The sequence below is a fragment of the Saccoglossus kowalevskii genome, chromosome 11, assembly GCF_978046115.1.
Source record: "Saccoglossus kowalevskii chromosome 11, keSacKowa6.1, whole genome shotgun sequence".
Classification (NCBI taxonomy): Eukaryota; Metazoa; Hemichordata; class Enteropneusta; family Harrimaniidae; genus Saccoglossus; species Saccoglossus kowalevskii.
This window is the reverse complement of record NC_140651.1, coordinates 7,597,857-7,621,109: the sequence shown is the minus strand read 5'-3', so window position 1 is coordinate 7,621,109 and position 23,253 is coordinate 7,597,857. Positions and strand designations below refer to the sequence as shown.

Genomic DNA, 23,253 nt, shown 5'->3' with positions numbered 1-23,253 from the left:
ACGTGCACTATAAAGATGGCAAGTGGTGATTTAACAAAAATGAGATTGCTCTCGTTCTTCTGAACCCTTGAGTGCCATTATTTTTTACGTAACATTTTGCAAATATTTTTGTATTATTCTACAGATTCTTTGTTTTTCACCAGGTTTATTTTATGAAAAGTGAAAGAAAAAAAATTTGGCATTCAAAGGGTTAAGACAGAGTTACTAGTTTGCAAATCACACGATGATATGTGATCAGACAACTGAGACTGCGAGAAACTAAACACCTTTCCTTTGTACGTCAATCAAAAACAATACACTGGAATAATAAATTGTAAATATCACGGACATATTCCTACAAGTCATATTAAATACACATATTAGTAAGAACAGCGAAAGTCAAGACAAAAAGCACCTAATTTGAAAAGAAAATCTTAGACTGATAGTTTTTATTCGCTAAATATTTTAATCTAAAATAACCTACTTAACCAAAATTATGTGAAGAAACTAAAAAATGAATGATGTCCTTTCAATTTCATTAAAACTATAATACCTAGACTTGCTTCTTTGCGGTACAAAGTATGTTAATAAAACAAGAAATAAACATTCTGTCAATGCAAGTATTTGGTAAGAATATTCTGTATCTATTCCAATCGATATTTTCAGATCTACAATTATGCAATTATAGATCTATAAACTAGACTATTGTTGGTTTTATTGTATATATATATACCGGTATATATATGTGTATGTATATCCATTGGTTAGATTATTGACATATATATGTGTATGTGTATGTAGATCCATTGGTTAGATTATTGACATATATATGTGTATGTAGATCCATTGGTTGGATTATTGACATATACATGTGAATGTAGATCCATTGGTTAGATTATTGACATATACATGTGAATGTAGATCCATTAGTTAGATTATTGACATATACTGGTATATGTGTATGTAGATTCATTGGTTGGATTATTGACATATACATGTGTATGTAGATCCATTGGTTGGATTATTGACATATACATGTGAATGTAGATCCATTGGTTAGATTATTGACATATACTGGTATATGTGTTTGTAGATCCATTGGTTGGATTATTGACATATACATGTGTATGTAGATCCATTGGTTGGATTATTGACATATACAGGTGTATGTAGATCCATTGGTTAGATTATTGACATATACACGTGTATGTAGATCCATTGGTTGGTTTATTGACATATACACGTGTATGTAGATCCATTGGTTGGATTATTGACATATACACGTGTATGTAGATCCATTGGTTGGATTATTGACATATACACGTGTATGTAGATCCATTGGTTAGATTATTGACATATACACGTGTATGTAGATCCATTGGTTAGATTATTGACATATATATGTGTATGTAGAACCATTGGTTGGATTATTGACATATACATGTGAATGTAGATCCATTGGTTGGATTATTGACATATACATGTGAATGTAGATCCATTGGTTGGATTATTGACATATACATGTGAATGTAGATCCATTGGTTGGATTATTGACATATACATGTGAATGTAGATCCATTGGTTAGATTATTGACATATACTGGTATATGTGTATTTGGATCCATTGGTTGGATTATTGACATATACATGTGTATGTAGATCCATTGGTTGGATTATTGACATATACATGTGTATGTAGATCCATTGGTTGGATTATTGACATATACATGTGAATGTAGATCCATTGGTTAGATTATTGACATATACATGTGAATGTAGATCCATTGGTTGGATTATTGACATATATATATATATTATTATATTATTATATATATATATATATATATATATATATATATATATATATATATATATATATATATATATATATATATATATATATATATATATATATATATATACTATGCATATACATACAATATGATATGGATGTTTACTAATGACAGAATATGACATGTTAACTATTCAGATAATGATATTGCAAGCAATAAAATGTTTGATACACATGGAGAATTAAGCTAAGTATTTTATTGATGATCACTGCCCTCCTTGTCACCTTCGTGGTGGACACGTAGTTTGAGTAATTGATCCAGTCTTGACAGCGTTCTCAGAATCTTCACATGTATGCACAACTATACTTGGTTTATCATCGACTGCTGGATGTAATTCATGTGCTTCACCTGAAAAAAAAAAATCAATGTTTTCTAAAACAAATAAATGATTGGTTTCTGATCAGTGTGTATGTCAGTTCAAAGGGGGCACTGAAAAACATATCAGGACCAGAAAACCCTAACATCTGCACCAAAACTATCCATATTCACACCTTGCATGACTAAGGGACGACTAAAAGATTGATGTCGGATAAAAAACTTATTTGCTTTAGTTTGGGGGTGGGGGGTTTTTACCTCAAAAATTTCCATCCTACAAAAACGATATAATTTTTTAATGAAGTCAAACAAATTTTGGCGCATTTGTAGATTTTTTCTATCCAATCATGGATGAAAAAAACAACATCCAAGACGAGAAAATGGTTTGGTCCGAGTGTAAATATGTGCGTCAAATGAGGTAAATTTCAGGGCATGGACCTATAGCATGTGCATAACCCAGAAAAGTAGTTTGCGTATGCGTATATTCCCCTTTATTACAACCAACTGCTATGCCATACTACTGTCCGATTATCAATTCATATTTAATGATCAATATTTATCAATTAAGTTTCAGTGGGGGGTGGGGTGGGGTGGGGGGTTTGGGAAAAAAAATAAAGGAATTAAAATTTTTTATCCTACATTGAACTTTTGATGTTGTCCCTAAACATGTTTACACTATCCAAAATAATACAAATTTAGCTGACAACCCTATGCAACAAGCCACTGGTTGGCCATTTTGAATACATTCTGTATAGCTATGACATGATGTATAGTAAATATTTGAACAAAATCAGTCAACGCAAGTCAGAGATATCATGTCATTCATTAATCAAAGAAAGCTTAGAAAGAACTCCCATGTGCTGAGACTATTGGAAACACATTAAATATAATTCGAAATTACTTAGCTGAAAACTAATTATGCAAATCAGAAAATTAATATGACCAGATTTGAGTGTAAAACTAATGAGGTCTGCGCAATGTAACAGAAAATCTATGTCTCCAAGTTTAATTGAAATGTGATTAGAACCAAAAAATTATGAATTATTATGCTTATTAGGGAATTAATATGAACAGATTTTTACCCCAAACTAATTAGGTTTGTACATTGTCCTAGAGCATCTTTGTACTAAGTTTCATTGAAATGGAATAATTAGTACCGTGAAAACTCCAAAATTTCGACCCCTCTAAAAATTCGATCGCCTATTTATTTGCCGGGTTTCGGTGTTTTATTTACCTCCAAATTCGAAAATTGCGACCAGTTTTAGTTTTCCCCCAAACGAAAAAAACCCCGATGTGAGCGTTCAAACGGGACCTTCCTCGAAGGCATGAATCCGGGTTTCTGATTGACTGAGAGATTTTTATTTTATTGGTAACGAAAATATATTCTAAATAAACGAAGTTTCAAATAAAAACGAACACAAAAATCTCGGCATGCTGCGTTTCTGAATTGTTGATTATTACTGTACTCAGTAGTGATTATAATAATGTACACAAAATAAATTTGTTGAATGGTTATGAAATACAAATAAAAGTCAACTTAGTTTCATCGTAAGCGAATGATTCCGGTCTCGTATAAACGTTTGATGCTGTAGGATATCCGCCATGTTCTCTTAGGTCAAATAGGTCAAATCGCTAATTAACCAATCAAAAAGCTGGATGATGCCAACGTGTTCAAATTACCATAGCTTATTTAAATATGTTAATGTTATTGAACGCAATGCAAAAGAGATTGATGTTGTAGTACGATATTTTGGCTTGGATTTAGATGCGAAAACAGCATGATTTTTTTTAAATAAAAAAATTAGTTGTTTTTAAAAAATTAACTGGTCATCTGAAGAATAATTTAACATTGTTCACAGTGATAACAGCTCATTCTCGAAAGGAAGCTTACCCGCTCACGCTAGTCACGATAAAAATCATACACGTGTACTCTTGAATAGACAGACGCCAATGACTACGGTAAAACTTACTCTATTTTAGCCGGCAGGATTGATTGAAATGTCCGAAAAATGACGCCAAAATACACCTTAAAAGTCCCATTTTATTTTCTTAAATCCCATTTTATTTTTTAATCCAAGGGCGAATTTACGGCAGAATTTGGTCCCTCAAGTAAGGGACACGTGAGCTTTGATTCTAACCGGATACATTGCACTGGGTCGGGGAGATAGTTTGCTAAACTTCCATGTATCTTTTGTCCAATGGGTACCTGTACTTCGAACATTCGCAAGTTTTCCTAGGTAGTGCGAGACAGCTTTGTCTTTTGACCTATTAGTTTTGTGCTGACCTCTTCTCCGCGTCTTGATGTTTTGTTTTGCTTGTCATAATACTCACTGATTGATGACTTTGTTTAGATTTTGAGTTACAACTCGGCCACGACCTTTGCTTTTACCGTGAAACATGGGGAAGTTTACGTCAATTGACGGACATTGCATTTTTTAAAAACTAATGAAGCACACTGTCTATCATCCCCATTTTTTCATTTGCTGATTTCTATTCTGAAAAATTCGACCGTCCGAAAATGCACCTTAATTTTGACTAAAAACACGTCACATTTCTAACACCAATTATTTAAAACCGGTCGAAATTTTGGAGTTTTTACGGTACTTTAGATATCAGTGTGAAAGCTTAAAATTGGTTAATTATGCAAATTAGGTAATTAATATGTACAGATTTTAACCCACAATTATTCAGGTCTGTCTATTGTCCTACAGCATCCATGTACATTCATTGATATGTGATGTATAGTACCTGAGATATCAGTGTGAAAGTTGGTTAATTATGCAAATTAGGTGATTAATATGCACAAATATTTACCGGAAACTAATTGGGTCTGCATAATTCTAGATTCATTGAAATGTGATGATTAGTACTTTAGATATCAGTAGAAAAGCTGAAAATTAATTATGCAAATTAGGTAATTAATATGCACAATTATTTACCCTAAAACTAATCAGGTCTCTGCATAGTCCTAAAGGATCTATGTACCAAGTTTCATTGAAATGCGATGATTAGTACTTGAGATACCCGTGGAAAAGCTGAAAATTAACTAATTATGCAAATTAGGTGATTAATATGCACAAATATTTATCGAAAACAATCAATCTCTGCATAGTCCTTGAGTATGTAAGTACCAAGTTTCATTGAAATGTAATGCTAACTACTTATATCAAATGCTGAAAATTAATTAATTATGCAAATTAGGTAATTAATATGTACTGATATTACCATAAAAACTATCAGGTCTGTGCAGTGTCGTATGACATCTATGTACCAAGTTTCATTGAAATGTGATGATTAGTACTTGAGATATCAGTGGAAAAACCGAAAATTGACTAATCATTATGCAAATTAGGTAATTAGTATCCACGGATTATTACCAAAAACTAATCAAAACCTAGCATTAGTTCAGAGCATCTATGTACCAAGTTTCATCAAAATCCAATGAGTGGTTGTTTAGATATCAGTGGAACAGTCATGGAACCACTAAAAAATAGCTAATTATCATGCAAATTAGGTAATTAATATGCACGGATTTTTACCAAAAATTAATCAAATCTGCGCATATGTTCAGAGCATCTATGTACCAAGTTTCATCAAAATCCAATGAGTGGTTCTTTAGATATCAGTGGAACAGTCATAGAACAGCTAAAAATTAGCTAATTATCATGCAAATTAGGTAATTAACGAGCATGGATTTTTACCAAAACCTAATCAAATCTGCGCATTGGCCCAGAGCATCTATGCACCAAGTTTCATCAAAAACCGATGTATGGTTCTTGAGATAGCAGTGGAACAGTCGGACACACATACACACATACACACACACATACACACATACACACATACACACATACACACATACAGACACACTAACTGCAAAGACTCCCATTTTGTGCTTCGCACATGGGAGTCAAAAACAAAATGGCCACCAGTCAGCCATTATAAATCTAATCTGAAAAACAAAATGGTGTGCATCAAGGTCCCATAATGTCCAATGTATATCCCAAGTTTGAACAAAATCCATCTGTAAACGGCTGAAATCCACTTCTCGAATGCCAGAAATGCTTAATATCAATGATTTTTCAGTACAAATATGGCCATCATATAGCCATTCTGAATCAGATCGTGAAGCAAATAGATGTATATATTATGTATAATATTATGTATGATGTACATGTATGTGTGAAGTTTGAATGTAATTGGTCTAGGCATGGCTTAGATATAGGTCTGGACGCACGCATAGACAGACACACACACGAAGGTCAATTCATAAGTCACCCTTTTTGTCCAAATGAGGACAAAAAATAGAACATCTTACCAGGAGACATATTTGTGAGAGCAGCTAGAAGATCATAGTTGATAACAGGACTGGCTTCAAGACCTTGTCCCCATCCAACTGGTGGAGAACAGGGTGGGGAAATGAGAAACTGTCTAAATGGGGGTGGAGGTTGTAAATGAGGATTTGCAGCTAGATCATCGGCAGAAGGTGGTGGCTGAAAAAAATAAAAAAAGTAATTAGTAAGGCAAAAAAAATTTTTGTTTGTTTTTATTTTAAACAAAGAAAAAAGTGAAGGGATTGTGCCTACTGTTAGTGGTGCAAAATAGTGTTCATGCATGCACAGACTGATTTTATTGATTTAAAAAAAAAAAAAATTGCATTCAATGTATAATTTGTTATGACTAGTGTTGGCAAAACATTCCATAAACTATAATGCAAAGGGTAGGACATTTACAATTTGTTGTTTTATTTATTTTATTAATACACTTGAGTACTAGCACTGAAATCCAAGAGGGCTGGGTGAGACAAAGTAAGGGCTATCCAACAACTATCTGCTACACAATAGAATACTATTATTTTGTTATGTCCATTGAGGATAGAAACAGCACAGTGGATTGTAATGTTTACTAGAAGTCTTTCTCATAACTACAGATAAAGTGACCCTGGCAATTGCATAAGTCACAAAATTTTGAAGCTTGGCAGACATGCTAACCATTACACCAAACACCAGGTCAGCTGACCACAGGAGTCAAACCTACAATCTCCTTGATTCTGGGCAGACACGCTGACCATTACACCACACACCAGGTTAGCTGACCACAGGAGTAAAACCCACAATCTCACTGAAGCTGGGCAGACATCCTGACCATTATACCACACACCAGGTCAGCTGACCACAGGAGTCAAACCTACAATCTCACTGAAGCTGGGCAGACATCCTGACCATTATACCACACACCAGGTCAGCTGACCACAGGAGTCAAACCCACAATCTCACTGAAGCTGGGCAGACATCCTGACCATTATACCACACACCAGGTTAGCTGACCACTGGAGTCAAACCCACAATCTCACTGAAGCTGGGCAGACATCCTGACCATTACACCACACACCAGGTTAGCTGACCACAGGAGTAAACCCACAATCTCACTGAAGCTGGGCAGACATCCTGACCATTACACCACACACCAGGTTAGCTGACCACAGGAGTAAAACCCACAATCTTACTGAAGCTGGGCAGACATGCTAACCATTACACCACACACCAGGTCAGCTGACCACAGGAGTCAAACCCACAATCTCACTGAAGCTGGGCAGACATCCTGACCATTACACCACACACCAGGTCAGCTGACCACAGGAGTCAAACCCACAATCTTACTGAAGCTGGGCAGACGTGCTGACCATTACACCACGCACCAGGTCAGCTGACCACAGGAGTCAAACCCACAATCTCATTGAAGATGGGCAGACATGTTAACAATCACACCACACACTAGGTCAGCTGACCACAGGAGTCGAACCCACAATCTCCCTGATTCTGACACTGACCATTACACCACTATTTAACACATTTGTAACTAACCTGAGCAAAATATAATGTCATCACAGACGTATTGATTTCCTTTTTATGCAGCTCTATTCTTGCTTGAGCTGCTTCCATAGGATTACCAAAATCTATCCTTACTCGTCGAAAACTTTTTAAATATGCAAATAAGATGTTATCAGGTTCATCACTGTAGGATCTGAATATCTCTTCAAATAATGACTGAAAAGACATAAAATATCATTGTCAATGTGCATGGTTTGAAAAATTACAAACGAACAGTGCTTCTTATATGACCTTTAACCCTTTGAGCGCCAAAATAAATTGTTGGAATCTTTCAGAAAACAATATTATTTTAAAAATTTTTTTTTATTAGAACCTGTAGGCAGTGAGACATTATATTCATTATATTCAAAATTCTGAAAAAAATATACACATATAAAATGTAGCACCAAAATTGTTTGCAGTTACATTGTCTCTCAGAGTTTTGACTTTCTCTAATTTTGAATGTCTTAGGGCTTATTGTTTCCTTGATTGGATTTTATGATTTTGTAGACTGGTTACTAGTACATTCTTATTATTTCGCGGGTCCTCTAGTCTTGATTTTACTCGTACGGCCAATGGGTGACCCTGACTTCGATCGGTTGATAAATATAGCGGCTGCTAATCTTAATATGGTAATATGTCATGAACATCGGATGAAAGTTATAAGTTCTCTGCACATGCTGTATCAATGGATTGTTGCCACGGAGCATGTATGTAAATGTGTCGAAATGGGTGTAGTGCGAGTGGTTAGTGCTAGTAGTACTAATCCGAAAAAGTACTAGATCTAGCGCTAAAATGCCACTAGATCTAGTGCTAATATGGCACTAGATCTAGTGCTAAAATGTACACAGTGCGAGTGGCATTGTTATCGCATTGTCAACGACGTCGATTAATAGGAGGGACATCAACAACCACTTTCATATGCAAACTACAAACAGTATAAAACATCGGCAATATATGCGAGATGTCCATAATAATACTTTCTTTATATAATACCGGATTCTGCCGTAAATTCGTCCATCCAAAAAATCGCCTTGGGGATTTCACGGCTGATGGGCTTATTTGGGGTTCAAAATTTCAAAAAATAGTTATCAAATATTTTGGGGGAAAATTTTCATTGTATCTAACTACACAGACTTTCTACGCCGTCAGTTGGGCCACCCAAGATGAAAGAAACTATTGCAGAATTAACAATAATTAATAATTCTTGCTGAATTAAAAAGTAAACCACCTGAAATGTCATTACAGTGTCGCCCAGTGTCATTTTTCAAATACATTTGTCTTTATTTTATTGGTAACAAAAGTATATTTTAAACAACGTTTCTAATAAAAACGAACACATCATTACAGATGCTCAATCCGGACATGCTACGTTTCACAAACGTTGAATATTACTCAGTACTGATTATAATAACGCATAAAATATAAATTCGTTGACTGTTATGAAATTCAAATAAAATTCAACTTAGTTTCATCGTAAGCAAATGATTCCGATCGCATATAAATGCTTGATGCGGTAGGGTATTCGCCATGTTTCTCTCAGGGGGGGAGTTGCATGACACGATTGGTTGAAATAATAGTCTCATTTGCATAAATTAATATTCATGAGCAATGAAAAACTCGTCTTTTCAGTAAAATTGTGCCAAAATGCTTTCCGATAGCATACATGTTAGTTCTAAATTGACTGATTCTATCGTTACAAGCTGAAAAAATAATCGGAAAAATGATGCAAAAGTATTTTTTTGAGACACGTTTTTCGACCGGACTCCACCTAACTGTTGAAAGTAAGCACAGGTTTTCTCTTTTCCATGATCATAGCAAGTTGCGATATTCATGGAGAATGCAGAGGCACGTTTAAATTTCACTCTTAGACTAGTACTATCAGTGACAAGTTACCTAATTAGTATGCATTTCGAGAAACCACAGTGTGTGTGCATGCGCAGTTTGAAATGGAACAGTTTTGGATGCAATAAAATCACGCGTAGAACTCAGGCTCCAGCAAGAAATTGTGGCGTCAAACTGGTTGTTGGTTGAATTGTTTTGCAATAGGCATAATTTTGGAGCCTGTATTTGTCTATGAAAAGTTTTGTTGAGGATTTTTCTGTAAAGAAATTGCTGAAATTATTTCATCTGTTTGTAAACGGGATGTTGTTGCTTTGACTATGGGCTACGGACGACTGACGTTGAAACGTTCCATTCAGATCGGATGGCGCCCTCTCGTGCCAATCCCTCCCTGGTTTCTCTTGCATGAGTTTTCACTGGTTCCCGGCGTCCTTTGCGAATGGCAGGTAGGACGCAGGTAACCGAACTCCGCACAGTTCGATACGCGTTACTTATCATCACTGCACAAAGCAGATTTGCATAGAACTCATTTGCATATTCGAATGTGTTCAAACTACAAGACCCCGTCGGTTAACACAGTTACGCTTAAGCCACCGTGTTACTTCAATCACTTTAATAAAACGTTTTACGTCCTAAATCTGAAAGAACTGTTCGATTAATTAAATTAAAACATACATGTTTTACGCTTGGAAAGTGCAGTCCTTTCAAAGTTATCCAGACATTAGATTATACAATAAATTACTAACTTTATAGACTTATTAGAACCTGTGTGTTCTATAACTGTTAGACGCGGAGAATCGAATCCGTTCAAGCTAGAAATAGTATTGAAATATTCACCAGAAAACAAGACGAACGGGGTTGTTAGGAAATCTCTTCGAGTAAAAATAGTGTTTAATATTTCTTTCCCCATCTTATGTACATAAACAGAACGCTGTTTTCCCTAGTTTTAGTTTATCACATGCGCCATTTCACTACAATAACATTACCTTGCAAAACATAGTCCGTGATAAAATGGTTCGTATTTACGTTTCTACTGAAGTCTGACATTAATAAATAGTTCGGATGTCACATACGTTTTTTTTCCACTTTCTGTAAGACTTTTTCAGATGTAACAACTACAGGAAAATTGTCGTGCGTAGTGAGGTGATTGACCACAAAATTGAAGGCTGCCTGTGGCAGAGGCACTATTGCGTAAAGCGCAAAGGCCTATGGGAAGGAGATTGGCAGGTAACTAGTAATCGCCATATTGTTCCATTTGGGCCGGTTTTCCGGCCGGAAGGAACGTGACTGAGTGACGTAATTTGAAAACATTCCAAGTTACTTTCTGCGTAAACGTGTCTGTAACACTGCAATAAAGCCATGCTCATACATTCTGCCTGCTTAGACTTGTATATTTGAGATGTTTCTGACATTCCTTGCTGTTTCTGCGCAAATTTATAACAAAAAGAACAGTTTTTTATTCGTCCAACTTTTGAATGTAAAAGGAAACCCCTGAACGGCCACGAGCGTAGGCGCTGACGTCAGGTAACCAAGGGAAATAGAACAGGCAATGAGAAAGTGATGGACCAATCAGAATACCGGATTCGTTACTAGTTACCGGCCTCTTGTGGCTTGGTACGCCATGACACTTGAGGCGGGAACCAGCCAAGCATGAGTTGAGCTAATAGGTCAAATCGCTAATTAACCAATCAAAATGCTGGATGATGCCAACGCGTTCAAATCACCATAGCTCATTTAAATATGTTAATGTTATTGAACGCAACGCGGAAAAGATTTGCCGATGTTTTAGTACGCTCTTTTGGCTTGGATTTTGATGGGAAAATGGCATGATTTTTTTAAAATAAAAAATAGTTGTCTTCAAAGATAAACTTAGCATAAGAAGAATACTTTAACATTGTTTACAGTGATAACAGCTCTTTGTCCAAACCAAAGACAATAAAAACGGAGCTTATGCTATTGCTTGTCACAATTAAACACGCTCTTGAATAAAAACTTAAATAGACTGATTTAGGCGTCAGGAACGATTGAAATGTCCGATAAATTACGACAAAATATTTTAAAAAATAAATTTAAAAACTGACGAAAAATCGTCCTGGACGATTTCTTGGTCCCATTTTTTTAACGCGACCATACACTGGGTTTGTTTAGCTGTGAAGGGTTAAAATACGTATTTCACAACCGGAAATTCAACAGACGAACTTGTTACTTCACATGTTTTAATTATTAGCAACTGTAACAAGAACAGTGTTTTGAGAGTCTACAACGAAAAATCCTAAGGGCTCCTAAAAAATATTTTTGCAGAGAAAGTGTCGAGACATATATAATATGGTCACGTTAAAAAATCAAAAAATCGGCGAGGTTACATCATATTCCGTTAGTTCCTCCATGATACAATGTAACAACAGGATTGCGTGAATATGCATATGCCCATTCAAAGGTCGCAGTACACACAAAATCCACCGAGCTTTACAGGGACCCGGGACTTAGACTAGGAGTATACCAATTTTTTATTTAGTTCACATATGGCATCATAATTTTCATTAAGTATGGCGCCAACCAGAAATAAAACGGCACATCATCGATTTAAAAACAACTCAACGCTGAATTCCACCATTTACATAAAGTTTCCATTCGCCAAAGTTGAAAACACAAACTTCCCCACAATACCATTTCATACAGTATATCTATTCACAATTTGTAAAAATTGTGAAGTTCGACCTGCACTTTTACTGTTTCAGCTAGTTTCCCGGCCGATCGCGTTGTTCCAAAGGTCTATTATGACAAACATGGGCAATGACATTCTCAATTTTCCCACTGTAGCACATTTCCAATGAATGAAAGATACAACAATTTTACGTAAATATTAATTTATTTTCAGAGAATTACTGGATGCCTTGACGTCGTTGACTATGTACATTTTAGCACTAGATCTAGTGCCGTTTTAGCACTAGATCTAGTGCCATTTTAGCACTAGATCTAGTAGTTTTTCGGATTAGTGCTACTAGCACTAACCACTCGCACTATGTCCATTTCGACACATTTACATACCTCCACGGAGATGAAAATACGACCTTCCCTTTCATTATTGGAATAAATTTGCACCGTTAATGAACAAAATCACGACAACATTTCCAGACTAGTATGTGAAGGACCCACCAAGACTAATTACCTAGTCCCAAATAATTGACTAATCTACCAGATTAAACTATATATCCTTGTTTTTCACTTTGCTCAAACGGACACTAATGAAAATGCACAGTGGGGTGCACCATAAGGGTCACACACAATAGTGTTATAAATCTGCATGAATGTAGTGTATCAGAGTGACATCAGCAAAACCTATCCATCAATGCTGATTCAATTCTGGTTGGTCAGCAGGTATAACATGGCTGATAGTTTACTTCACCAATCTAAGATTTTTTACCATGCACATTGCTTATGTATTCTAGGCATACATGTTACCTTTGAAAGTTTACGAAATGTTCATTTATTGCCTTCATGTTTCTGTGAGTTCTGACTTTTTCCCAATGAAGTTGGACAAAATATAATTTCTCTTTTATACATAAAACAGTTATTTTATTTATTGTAATAGTACATACCACGGTCACTCAACAAACAAGGCAACATACACCAGTAATTTTTAGTATTACTTAGTATATGTTGGTAGGTGTTGTACAGTTGCCTGCAATACAGTTAGTGCTTGTCTATAAAGTGCAATGATGTTAGGGACGACGTCAAAAGATCGATGTTGGATAAAAAACTTAAATCTTTTAGTTTTTTTCCAAAATCCCCCACCCCCCATCGAAACTTAATTGATAAATATTGATCATGGCGTCAGACTACATTCACCATTAAATACAAATTGATAATCGGACAGTAGTATGGCATAGCAGTTGGTTGTAATAATGAAGCGGAATATACGCATGCGCAAACTACTTTTCTGGGTTCTGCGCATGCTCTAGGTCAATGCCCTAGAGTTGACCTTATTTGATGCACTTATTTACGGACCAAACAGTTTTCTCGTCTTGGATGTGTTTTTTTTCATTTTCTGTTATTTTTGTCAATGATTGGATAGAAAAAAAAACGAACTACAAATACTCCAAGGTTTTTTTGACTTCATTAAAAAATAAAATCGTTTTTGTAGGATGGAAACTTTTTGAGGTCAACCCCCCCCCCACCCCCAAACTAAAGCAAATAAGTTTTTTATCCAACATCGATCTTTTGACGTCATCCCTTAACTGCATGCAACACAGCTGCTGTATTTAATTTTATTCATGCTCTATTTTTGACTTATTTACTTGTTTGAATTATTAATATTTTCACTTAAATGTTGTGATGTATATTTGCATGCAAGTATTCTGCTATTGATGGCAGGCAGTATAGTCTGGATGTAACTTAACTAAGCTTGGTATCAGCTGGTGTTTCCTTTCCTTGAATTTACATGAAAATCTGTAACAGTTGTAAAATCAGGCTCAGTTAGATTTACGCCAGCCCAAAGCTGCATGTAGCTAAAGCCCCTTTCACAATTGGTGCCAAACAGACTACAACGGCTTGCGACTCGAAATTTTTCCCGTTGTACGACTCGTTGTAGCCGTTGTACCACTTATTGTACGATCCAGATGCGACAAAATGGTCGCATCTCGGTCTGGAAAAAAAAACGTGCTGCTCCGATATTTTGAGCGACTGACACAATGAAAAATAATTGCACGACAGGCAGTACAAGTGTTGTGCGACTTTGCACGCACTCGTAAAACCCCGAACAAGTGTTGCACGAGTATTTTCATGTTGTACGATGATGCGTCCTGTCGTATGAGTTTGTTGTACCACCCTGAGACTATTGGAAGACCTGTCTTGCCCCCTTTGCAACGTTGTACGATTGTTTTTCACCCCCAATATAAGCTCGAGAACTCCTGAGCTTTCATCCCAAATACGTACGATTTTATATATTGCTTGCGACTCAAAGACAACACTTCTACAACAGGACGGAAAAAATATTTTCGGAAAAAAAAAATTATCGCACGAGTGAGGCGCCAATTGTGAAAGGGGCTTAAATGTTGAGTTACACCCACACTGCACTGTACACATGTTGCTTTCAAAAGCTGATGTCTATAAGGCCATACAAATTTAGCAGAGAGCAGAGGAAAACAGACATATATCTGAAAATATATTTTCTACAAAAAAAACAAGTAATATTTAATTGTGCCATCAAATATTGAATTATGATCTCTGACTTTTACTCAAATAAGAAATTCACAGCAAATTTGGTCTTGGTGCCAGACACAGTGAATTGTAGCATGGGGTTGTAGATGAGAAACAATGCAATGAAATGAATATGTCTGTATTTATCAATTTTTTTAGAATGTATTACTGAAGATTCAAAATGTTTTTTTTTATTATCTTCAACATAATGTGAATCAAGATTTACTTTCAACTGATTGGCGACTCATACTGTTGTCAGCAGAGTTGCATTTAACCACAATGAGTTCACTGTTATTAATATCAGGCTTATCATGTTTTTACATAATAAGAACTTAAGCTTAAATTAAGTTAAATTATCCTTCACCACTACTCAGTCCCAATAAACTTTCTTGATATACAATGTACCTAATTGCTACATCTGTTGCATCCATGTCAGTCCTTGTCTCATGATGAAGGGGGTCTCTCAGATGATCAGTGTTTGTTTTAAGTGCAAAATACAATGCGAGGAAGGAGTAATAGTGTTAATAGTATACCGTAGAGTGGATGAGGAATCTTGAAGATATTACTATGGTATGTGTATTATATTGATATTGCTGCCTTGTAGAAAAGTTGCAGTTTAATACACTTGGCCTGTTCACTAATTGTATCTTTTTGTTCATTATCAAAATAAATTATCTTTCCTTTGATCAATACTGATAGTAGCATTGCTGTTGTCTCCTGACTATAAATAGGACAAGAGACAATGAAGAAAAATTCTGATTTCCGATATCCCCCATTATTCAGTCGCATGGTTTGCTGTCCGTTCATCCCACTCTAAACTACACGTGGAGATAGTAAACTGCAGCTTACTATACCTTGAAGAACATTTCCTCGTCTCATATAATTCATAAATCCTTTTGTCAGTTGGAGTTTGGGTTTCATATGTCAACCTTTTTAAATTCTTTAAAAGTAGACTTCACTTTAATTAAAATACTTTGTGTTTATTGTTCACTCAATAATAGAACTGTTTAATTGTAAACACAAAATCTTACTCACTTTAAAGCCAAAATCTTAGAAATGAAGCGAGCATAAGCATATGTTAAAGACAAGGCAAAAATCATGCAAGGTTAGGTAAAAAAACAAAAACAATTTGTATATTTCAATTGTCCTTGCCTTTCTCATGACATCTAATGGTTTCAAACAATAACTTTCCAGTGAATTTACATGTTTACAAGAATGTTGTACACAGTGGCGGATCCAGAGGAGGAGGGGGGGGGGCAATGCATCTGGATTATGCATAGCTTCTGTGCGATTTACGCTCCGTAAATTTTAAGCGAAGTGGCCAGGAAACTATTTTTAAAGTGGGCCTGGCAGAACATGAACTACAAGTTTGCATGCAGAAATCTGTGTACCATTCTATAAGAAAATGTAATATTCAAGCACAAAATACACACTGCGACACAATAGAAGATGGATGTTGCCTAAGTGTTTGTTAAGACAATGTATGAATGTTGGAATAAAGGTATGTTTATTATCATTACCAGTAAGGAAGTTATCAAGAAAGAATAACACAAAAGAGTAAATGTATGTGTGCGATTGCATATCATGCTAATGGTTGGTAATTCTATACAAGTACAGTTTTCTAAATATTATAATAATCAACTCAACTTTTCATGATGAAAACACAATCTGTAAGCTATGTTTCCAAAACATGTATTTTTGGAATGTCTAAACAAAAAGCCCAAAAGAATTAAATAATATCAATATTCTAAAAGAATTAAATATTTTATAAATAAGTCCAAGAGAATACGCAATACGCCAAGCTGGTGAATAATTATTTGACATCAGAAATAGCAATGATTGAACATTTTCTTCAGTATTTATGTATTGTATTTGGTTACTATGATTTCATTGTTCTAAACTAATAGGTACTGTATAATAAATGCATTATTATTATTATGATATACATGGATTACCCAGAATTCAGTTCACTTCACATGGAGATTGGTATTCTTGTATACTAGTATTCTCATTAACTCACCCTGATATCTATTTGGAGACTGTTGAATGTTTAGAAATGTCATTTAGTGAGTGAAGGCAGATTAAGCAGTAGCTATAGAATCAGTCTCGACTCAATTCATATACATGTATGTCATAATGTGGCAAATCAGAACTAATTTGTCTCAATTTAGTACAGAGACCTTCAGCAGACTCTGGGTTTAGGCATTCATTGAAAAAGATGATTAATATATCTTCCTAAATGTGTGGTTGACCCTCATTTTGTTAGAATCGTTCTAATCAGCTTATAGGATATAGTATATGCTATACAGAATAAAAAAAACTCCAGAAAGAGAATCTTTTTTATAGTAACATTTATTTCAAATTATTGTTTTTAATGTATTGTTATTGAGCCATGTAATACTGAATCAAAACATCAAGGTGACCTTGATGTTAAAAAATGTACTAAATGAATAAACAGATGCTCATGCATTTCACACAGTGTATATTTATAATTGCATACAAATAGCAGAAAAAGTTTGTTTTTAAACTGAAAATAAATTGCCTGTTATCTAGATACAGCTTACATGTGCATATGACATATGTTGTTAGAAAGTATATATACATTCTAACAATTTACTCCAACGTATTTTCATTTTGGTTTAGTATTACATGCATCAAAATAATTGGCATTTGAAATCTATAGCTCATAGTTATAGAATACAATAATCATTGTGATTCATTATATTAAACTAATTTTTGAAGCACTGTATATGAAAATTACAAATAACATTAATATTATCCACTATTATTATTATTATCTTGTCCACTAGCAAGGCAAAAATATGGAACAAGGAGTATTCTTGTTAAATGTTGAATGAATCAAGGATGAAACTATTTACTTTTGTTGTAGTCATGCCTGCATTGGAATTAGGTAAGGGCCATCCTGATAGTTCTATATCCTGATATTCTATTCTATTCTATTCTATTCTATCCTATTCTAATAGAATAGAATGCGGCATGAAATTGCGTACAGCGTCATTAAATCTAAAAAAAAAATAACTGTACCTGTACTGTAGAGGCGCAACCATGTAAAAATCCAAACTCACCTTTTCGTTAACATCATTAAACACTTTCAAATCAACATTGGTAGCGATCAAAGCTGTTGGAAGAGGATCGTCTCCGTCATCAAAGTCACTTCCTTCCAACCACTCCTTCTCCATAACTACGACGTGGTGTTGTTTCCAGATTGGGAAGACAGTTCTGGGAGACAGCGATGGATTTATCAAAGAATTGGGTTCAATCAAACCATTATCTGGGTCGTAGCTGATCAGACTTGCGATTCTTCGTCGCCTTGTTTTTCCACGAATAGACTCGGTATCAGCCTTAAAACACGTTCGTGGAAGTCGAGACAAATACAGGTTAGAATCCCTGCCACGAGCTGTCACAAATAGGAGAAAAAATAGCTAAAACACACAAGAGTTGACAATAACACTACTTCGCTGTCAGACAGCCCCGAGCGTGAACGTGTTACGCTTGCGCAGACGTGTAGGGATTTCCTAGCAATATTTTGTGTGACCTTCGAACCTTCGAAAGGAATTATCTTGAGATACTAAACGTTGTTGTTGTTGTTCTATATTACAGTTTCTCTAAAGTTTTTAAAATTATTTTATATTTTGCGAATAGATTTGTCAATAGTACAAGGTCATATGTGGGGGAAAGATAAAACGCGACCTTTTCAATTAGAAAACTTGGTAATAAAGAAAATGGGGGGTGCGGACCAAATAGTAAAGATGTGACAGTTGTAGTAATTTGCCCGACACTATAAAAAAACAAAAAAACAATTGATCTGTTTCCCTATCAAATTAAAACGCAGTGAATATGTCCAATATAGTGAATCGTTTTACAGTATATAGCCATACAATGTCAGTTTTAAGCCAAATGAAAAGAACAGAATGTAAATTTGAATAACTGAGTTTAGGATCGAATATTTTAATATATATATATAAAGCGTGAACAAAGGAATCCCATTAGTTTATGTTACCTCAACTTGGAAACAGTAGGATTTTAATATGTATATAAGGTATCTATTTAAAGTTTCTGCACTTGAAAAGGGGTTAAAAATAAGTACGTGTTTAGAGGATTTTTTTGAAAATTAAGCTATACATGTACTTAAGCATGGGTACCAGGTCTGACTTGAAGTACCCCCACCCGGATATTTCTCATTTACCTTTGTATTTGTTGTTCATTTGTCGATATAGACAACAGTAAACCCAAATAACTAGTCGCCGTGGTACTTTTGTGTACCGTAGACTTAGTAAACGTTCATACGAATACGTAGAAGCGTACTACGTTTTAGCCAGCCCCAGGTTTTCCAAACGGCTGCAAATGTATGTAACAAGTGATGGGGTGAGTTAATCCTGGTAACGAACGACAAATCACAAATTGTCGTTCAATTCCATGCCTCCATGTCAAATGATCAAGTGTAGATAATGGCATGTTATTATAAATTTTAACAAAACAAAATCAAATTATGTTTGAACCAGCCGGAGAATAACTTGCGTCTCTTAGCAATTAACATAAGGTGGCTGTAAATTATGAACTATTTCCAAATATAATCACATCAATAGTGGGTTTCTGTACCAACATCATTGTTTTTTTAAAACATTTAAAAAATTCATCCCAGAATTTAGCAGTGAATTTACATGAATAGAAAAGGCAAGCCGGAGAATAACTTACGTGAAGTCATAGAAACAAAATTCCCATATAAAAAACAACATCATAGTAATCACATATTGTTTTCAACTTTACTTAACGCCTCAATCACATACCAGGTTTCATGAAGGCGTATTTTTTCTATAAACTATATATAAATTTGAAATGGCGATTGAAAACGACTTGATCGATCACAGGCTTTAGCCCGAGTGGATAAATACCGCTCGTATAACACTGAATCAGTGCGGTCAATTAACTTGTATAACCCTTTATCTGACTCGCACTTTGCTTTTATGGATACGAACCTGTCTTATGAAGTTTATGTTTAAAGAGGAAATACTTTAGTAAAAATATTGTAATTTTTGTTATTCATAAGTATTGAAGACAAAACACCACGAAACAGTGTTCGAGATATTCAACTGTAAGAATAGCATACTGAATTGTGCAAGCATTGTGAATTCCTGGCCCCTTTTGAACAAAATTTAACATTCTTATGTCACATCGATTTCACAAATCTTTAATTAACCCACATACCTTAAAACGCATAACAAATCGTACAATATTTGAAAGAAAAAATGAAAAAGAATTGTTACCAGTCAGGAATAAACATGTCAAATGTGCAGAGCTATCCACCAGTCAGGAATAAACATGTCAAATTCACATAACTAACTACCAGTCGGAAATAAACATGTCAAATGTGTAGAGCTATCTAGCAGTCAGGAATAAGTATGCCAAATGTGCAGAGCTATCTATCATTCAGGAATAAACATGTCAAATTCACATAACTACCAGTCGGAAATAAACATGTCAAATGTGTATAGCTATCTACCAGTCAGGAATAAACATGTCAAATGTGTATAGCTATCTACCAGTCAGAAATAAACATGTCAAATGTGTATAGCTATCTAGCAGTAAGGAATAAACATGTCAAATGTGTATAGCTATCTACCAGTCAGGAATAAATATGTCAAATGTGTATAGCTATCTACCAGTCAGGAATAAACATGTCAAATGTGTATAGCTATCTAGCAGTAAGGAATAAACATGTCAAATGTGTATAGCTATCTACCAGTCAGAAATAAACATGTCAAATGTGTATAGCTATCTAGCAGTAAGGAATAAACATGTCAAATGTGTATAGCTATCTACCAGTCAGGAATAAACATGTCAAATGTGTATAGCTATCTACCAGTCAGGAATAAACATGTCAAATTCACACAACTACCAGTCGGAAATAAACATGTCAAATGTGTATAGCTATCTACCAGTCAGGAATAAACATGTCAAATGTGTATAGCTATCTACCAGTCAGGAATAAACATGTCAAATATGTATAGCTATCCACCAGTCAGGAATAAACATGTCAAATTCACATAACTAACTACCAGTTGGAAACAGACATGCCAAATGTGTTGAGCTATCTAGCAGTCAGGAATAAGTATGCCAAATGTGCAGAGCTATCTATCAGCCAGGAATAAACATGTCAAATTCACATAACTAACTACCAGTCGGAAATAAACATGCCAAATGTGCAGAGCCATCTACTAGTCAGGAATAAACACGTCAAATTCAGATAACTACCAGTCGGAAATAAACATGTCAAATGTGTAGAGCTATCTACCAGTCAGGAATAAACATGTCAAATGTGTATAGCTATCTACCAGTCAGGAATAAACATGTCAAATGTGTATAGCTATCTACCAGTCAGGAATAAACATGCCAAATGTGTATAACTATCTACTCGTCAGGAATAAACACGTCAAATTCACATAACTACCAGTCGGAAATAAACACGTCAAATGTGTATAGCTATCTACCAGTCAGGAATAAACATGTCAAATGTGTATAGCTATCTACCAGTCAGGAATAAACATGCCAAATGTGTACAACTATCTACTTGTCAGGAATAAACACGTCAAATTCACATAACTACCAGTCGGAAATAAACATGTCAAATGTGTATAGCTATCTACCAGAAAGGAATAAACATGTCAAATGTGTATAGCTATCTACCAGTCAGGAATAAACATGCCAAATGTGCAGAGCCATCTACCAGTCAGGAATAAACATGTCAAATGTGCATAGATATGTACGAAAGTTAGGAAGCCAATATGCCAAATGTGCAGAGTTATCTACTAGTTGGGAACAAACATCTTAAATGTATAAATCTACCAGAATCAGGAAGCAAACATGTCATGGTTTTATCTGAGCATGTGGATGGCCTGTAAGAGTGAAAATGGTATAGCTACAGCTTGAGTCATGGGCTAGCCAGCTTGGGTGACTTGCTAGAAGAGAGGTCCACCCTCGACTCCACCAGAATGGCACTATCATGCATATGCACCAAAATTGTCCCAATTAAAGAACATTACATCCCATGCCATTACTAGATTGAGTGGGTGAGGCAGAGACCAAACCTCAGGTTGGCTGTATGTATATGAAGGTATGCAACTTCCAAATCCGAAGCTCCCATGTAGTCTTTCTGCTTCAAACACTGATGTATTGTAGCATAAGTTGTCCCGATTCCTGATCCAGGGTTGGTTGATCCAGACAATGTCCCTGATGGAACTTGTCGAAGAGGGTGGTAGGCAGAAAGGTATGTGATGTTCTACTACTGAGAGTGTGAATCTGTCAATAACTGACACCCTTCATTGAGTGTGTCGACAAAATGCCGATATGTGGTATTTCAGAATGAGTAGATTTTTCGATTTTGTTGGTACGCTCAAAGGTGATAGAACTCGCCCAAACCCAGTATAAATGTGGAGAAGTTAACAAAAACAATTGATCAGAGTTTGTAGATGTGACCATGGCCCTTATGATAGTTGATATGAGCACCTTGTCAATCGTATGATCGAACACTGGGATGTAACAAATTATGCAGTAATGACAGACTTGAGTTTTAGGGCCAGGAAGCACGGGGATCACAGACAACTGCAATGGCATAGCTTTATCAGAAAGATTACTTGAAAGTACTGATGGTTCCCGAAGTGATGCAATGTAGAATATAATAGTAACAATTGGTGCTACCATAGCAACTAATGCAGACTGCTTTATTAAATGAGCTAACAATTTCAATAATTGTTGAATAATAACATGTTGAACTTGAATAACATCAGTTGCATGACTAGCAGCTCTTGTGGAGGACCTTGGAATAGAAATAAAGTCAATGAATACTGTCAGGATGGTGATGGCTCAACAAACTCTACAGGGAGAGATACTGATTATTGTGATCCGCTTCTCATTAGCTTATTTTCATGAATGTGACAGTTTTAGAAAGGCGTTGCTGACAAGGTCTTGTACCTTTTAGGCAACGCTATTTTGTAACCTTCCACTCAGACAGTACGCCGACGCATCAACCCCTGCTGTACTGTCTTCGCAGATACTATGAGGTATCATAATAACCTTATAGTAATCACTGGGTTCATGTATTTTATATTTGTTTATCCAATAGTGATGTTACAACTAACATTGTGTAATCACCTTATGAAATTACACCGAGTCTGGTA

The 23,253-nt window shown here is 35.4% G+C and overlaps 1 protein-coding gene across 1 annotated transcript; it reads right to left on the bottom strand.

Moving 5' to 3' along the window:
- Positions 1–2,008: 2,008 nt before the first annotated feature.
- LOC102806619 (protein sarah-like) lies at positions 2,009–18,556 on the bottom strand. Its single transcript, XM_085505388.1, has 4 exons — positions 18,145–18,556; positions 8,012–8,194; positions 6,466–6,640; positions 2,009–2,180 (listed from the first exon to the last, which is right to left on the bottom strand). The coding sequence occupies exons 1-4, from the start codon at positions 18,256–18,258 to the stop codon at positions 2,053–2,055; spliced, it is 600 nt and encodes a 199-aa protein (XP_085361514.1). The 5' UTR covers positions 18,259–18,556; the 3' UTR covers positions 2,009–2,052.
- Between the last annotated feature and the right edge of the window lie 4,697 nt (positions 18,557–23,253).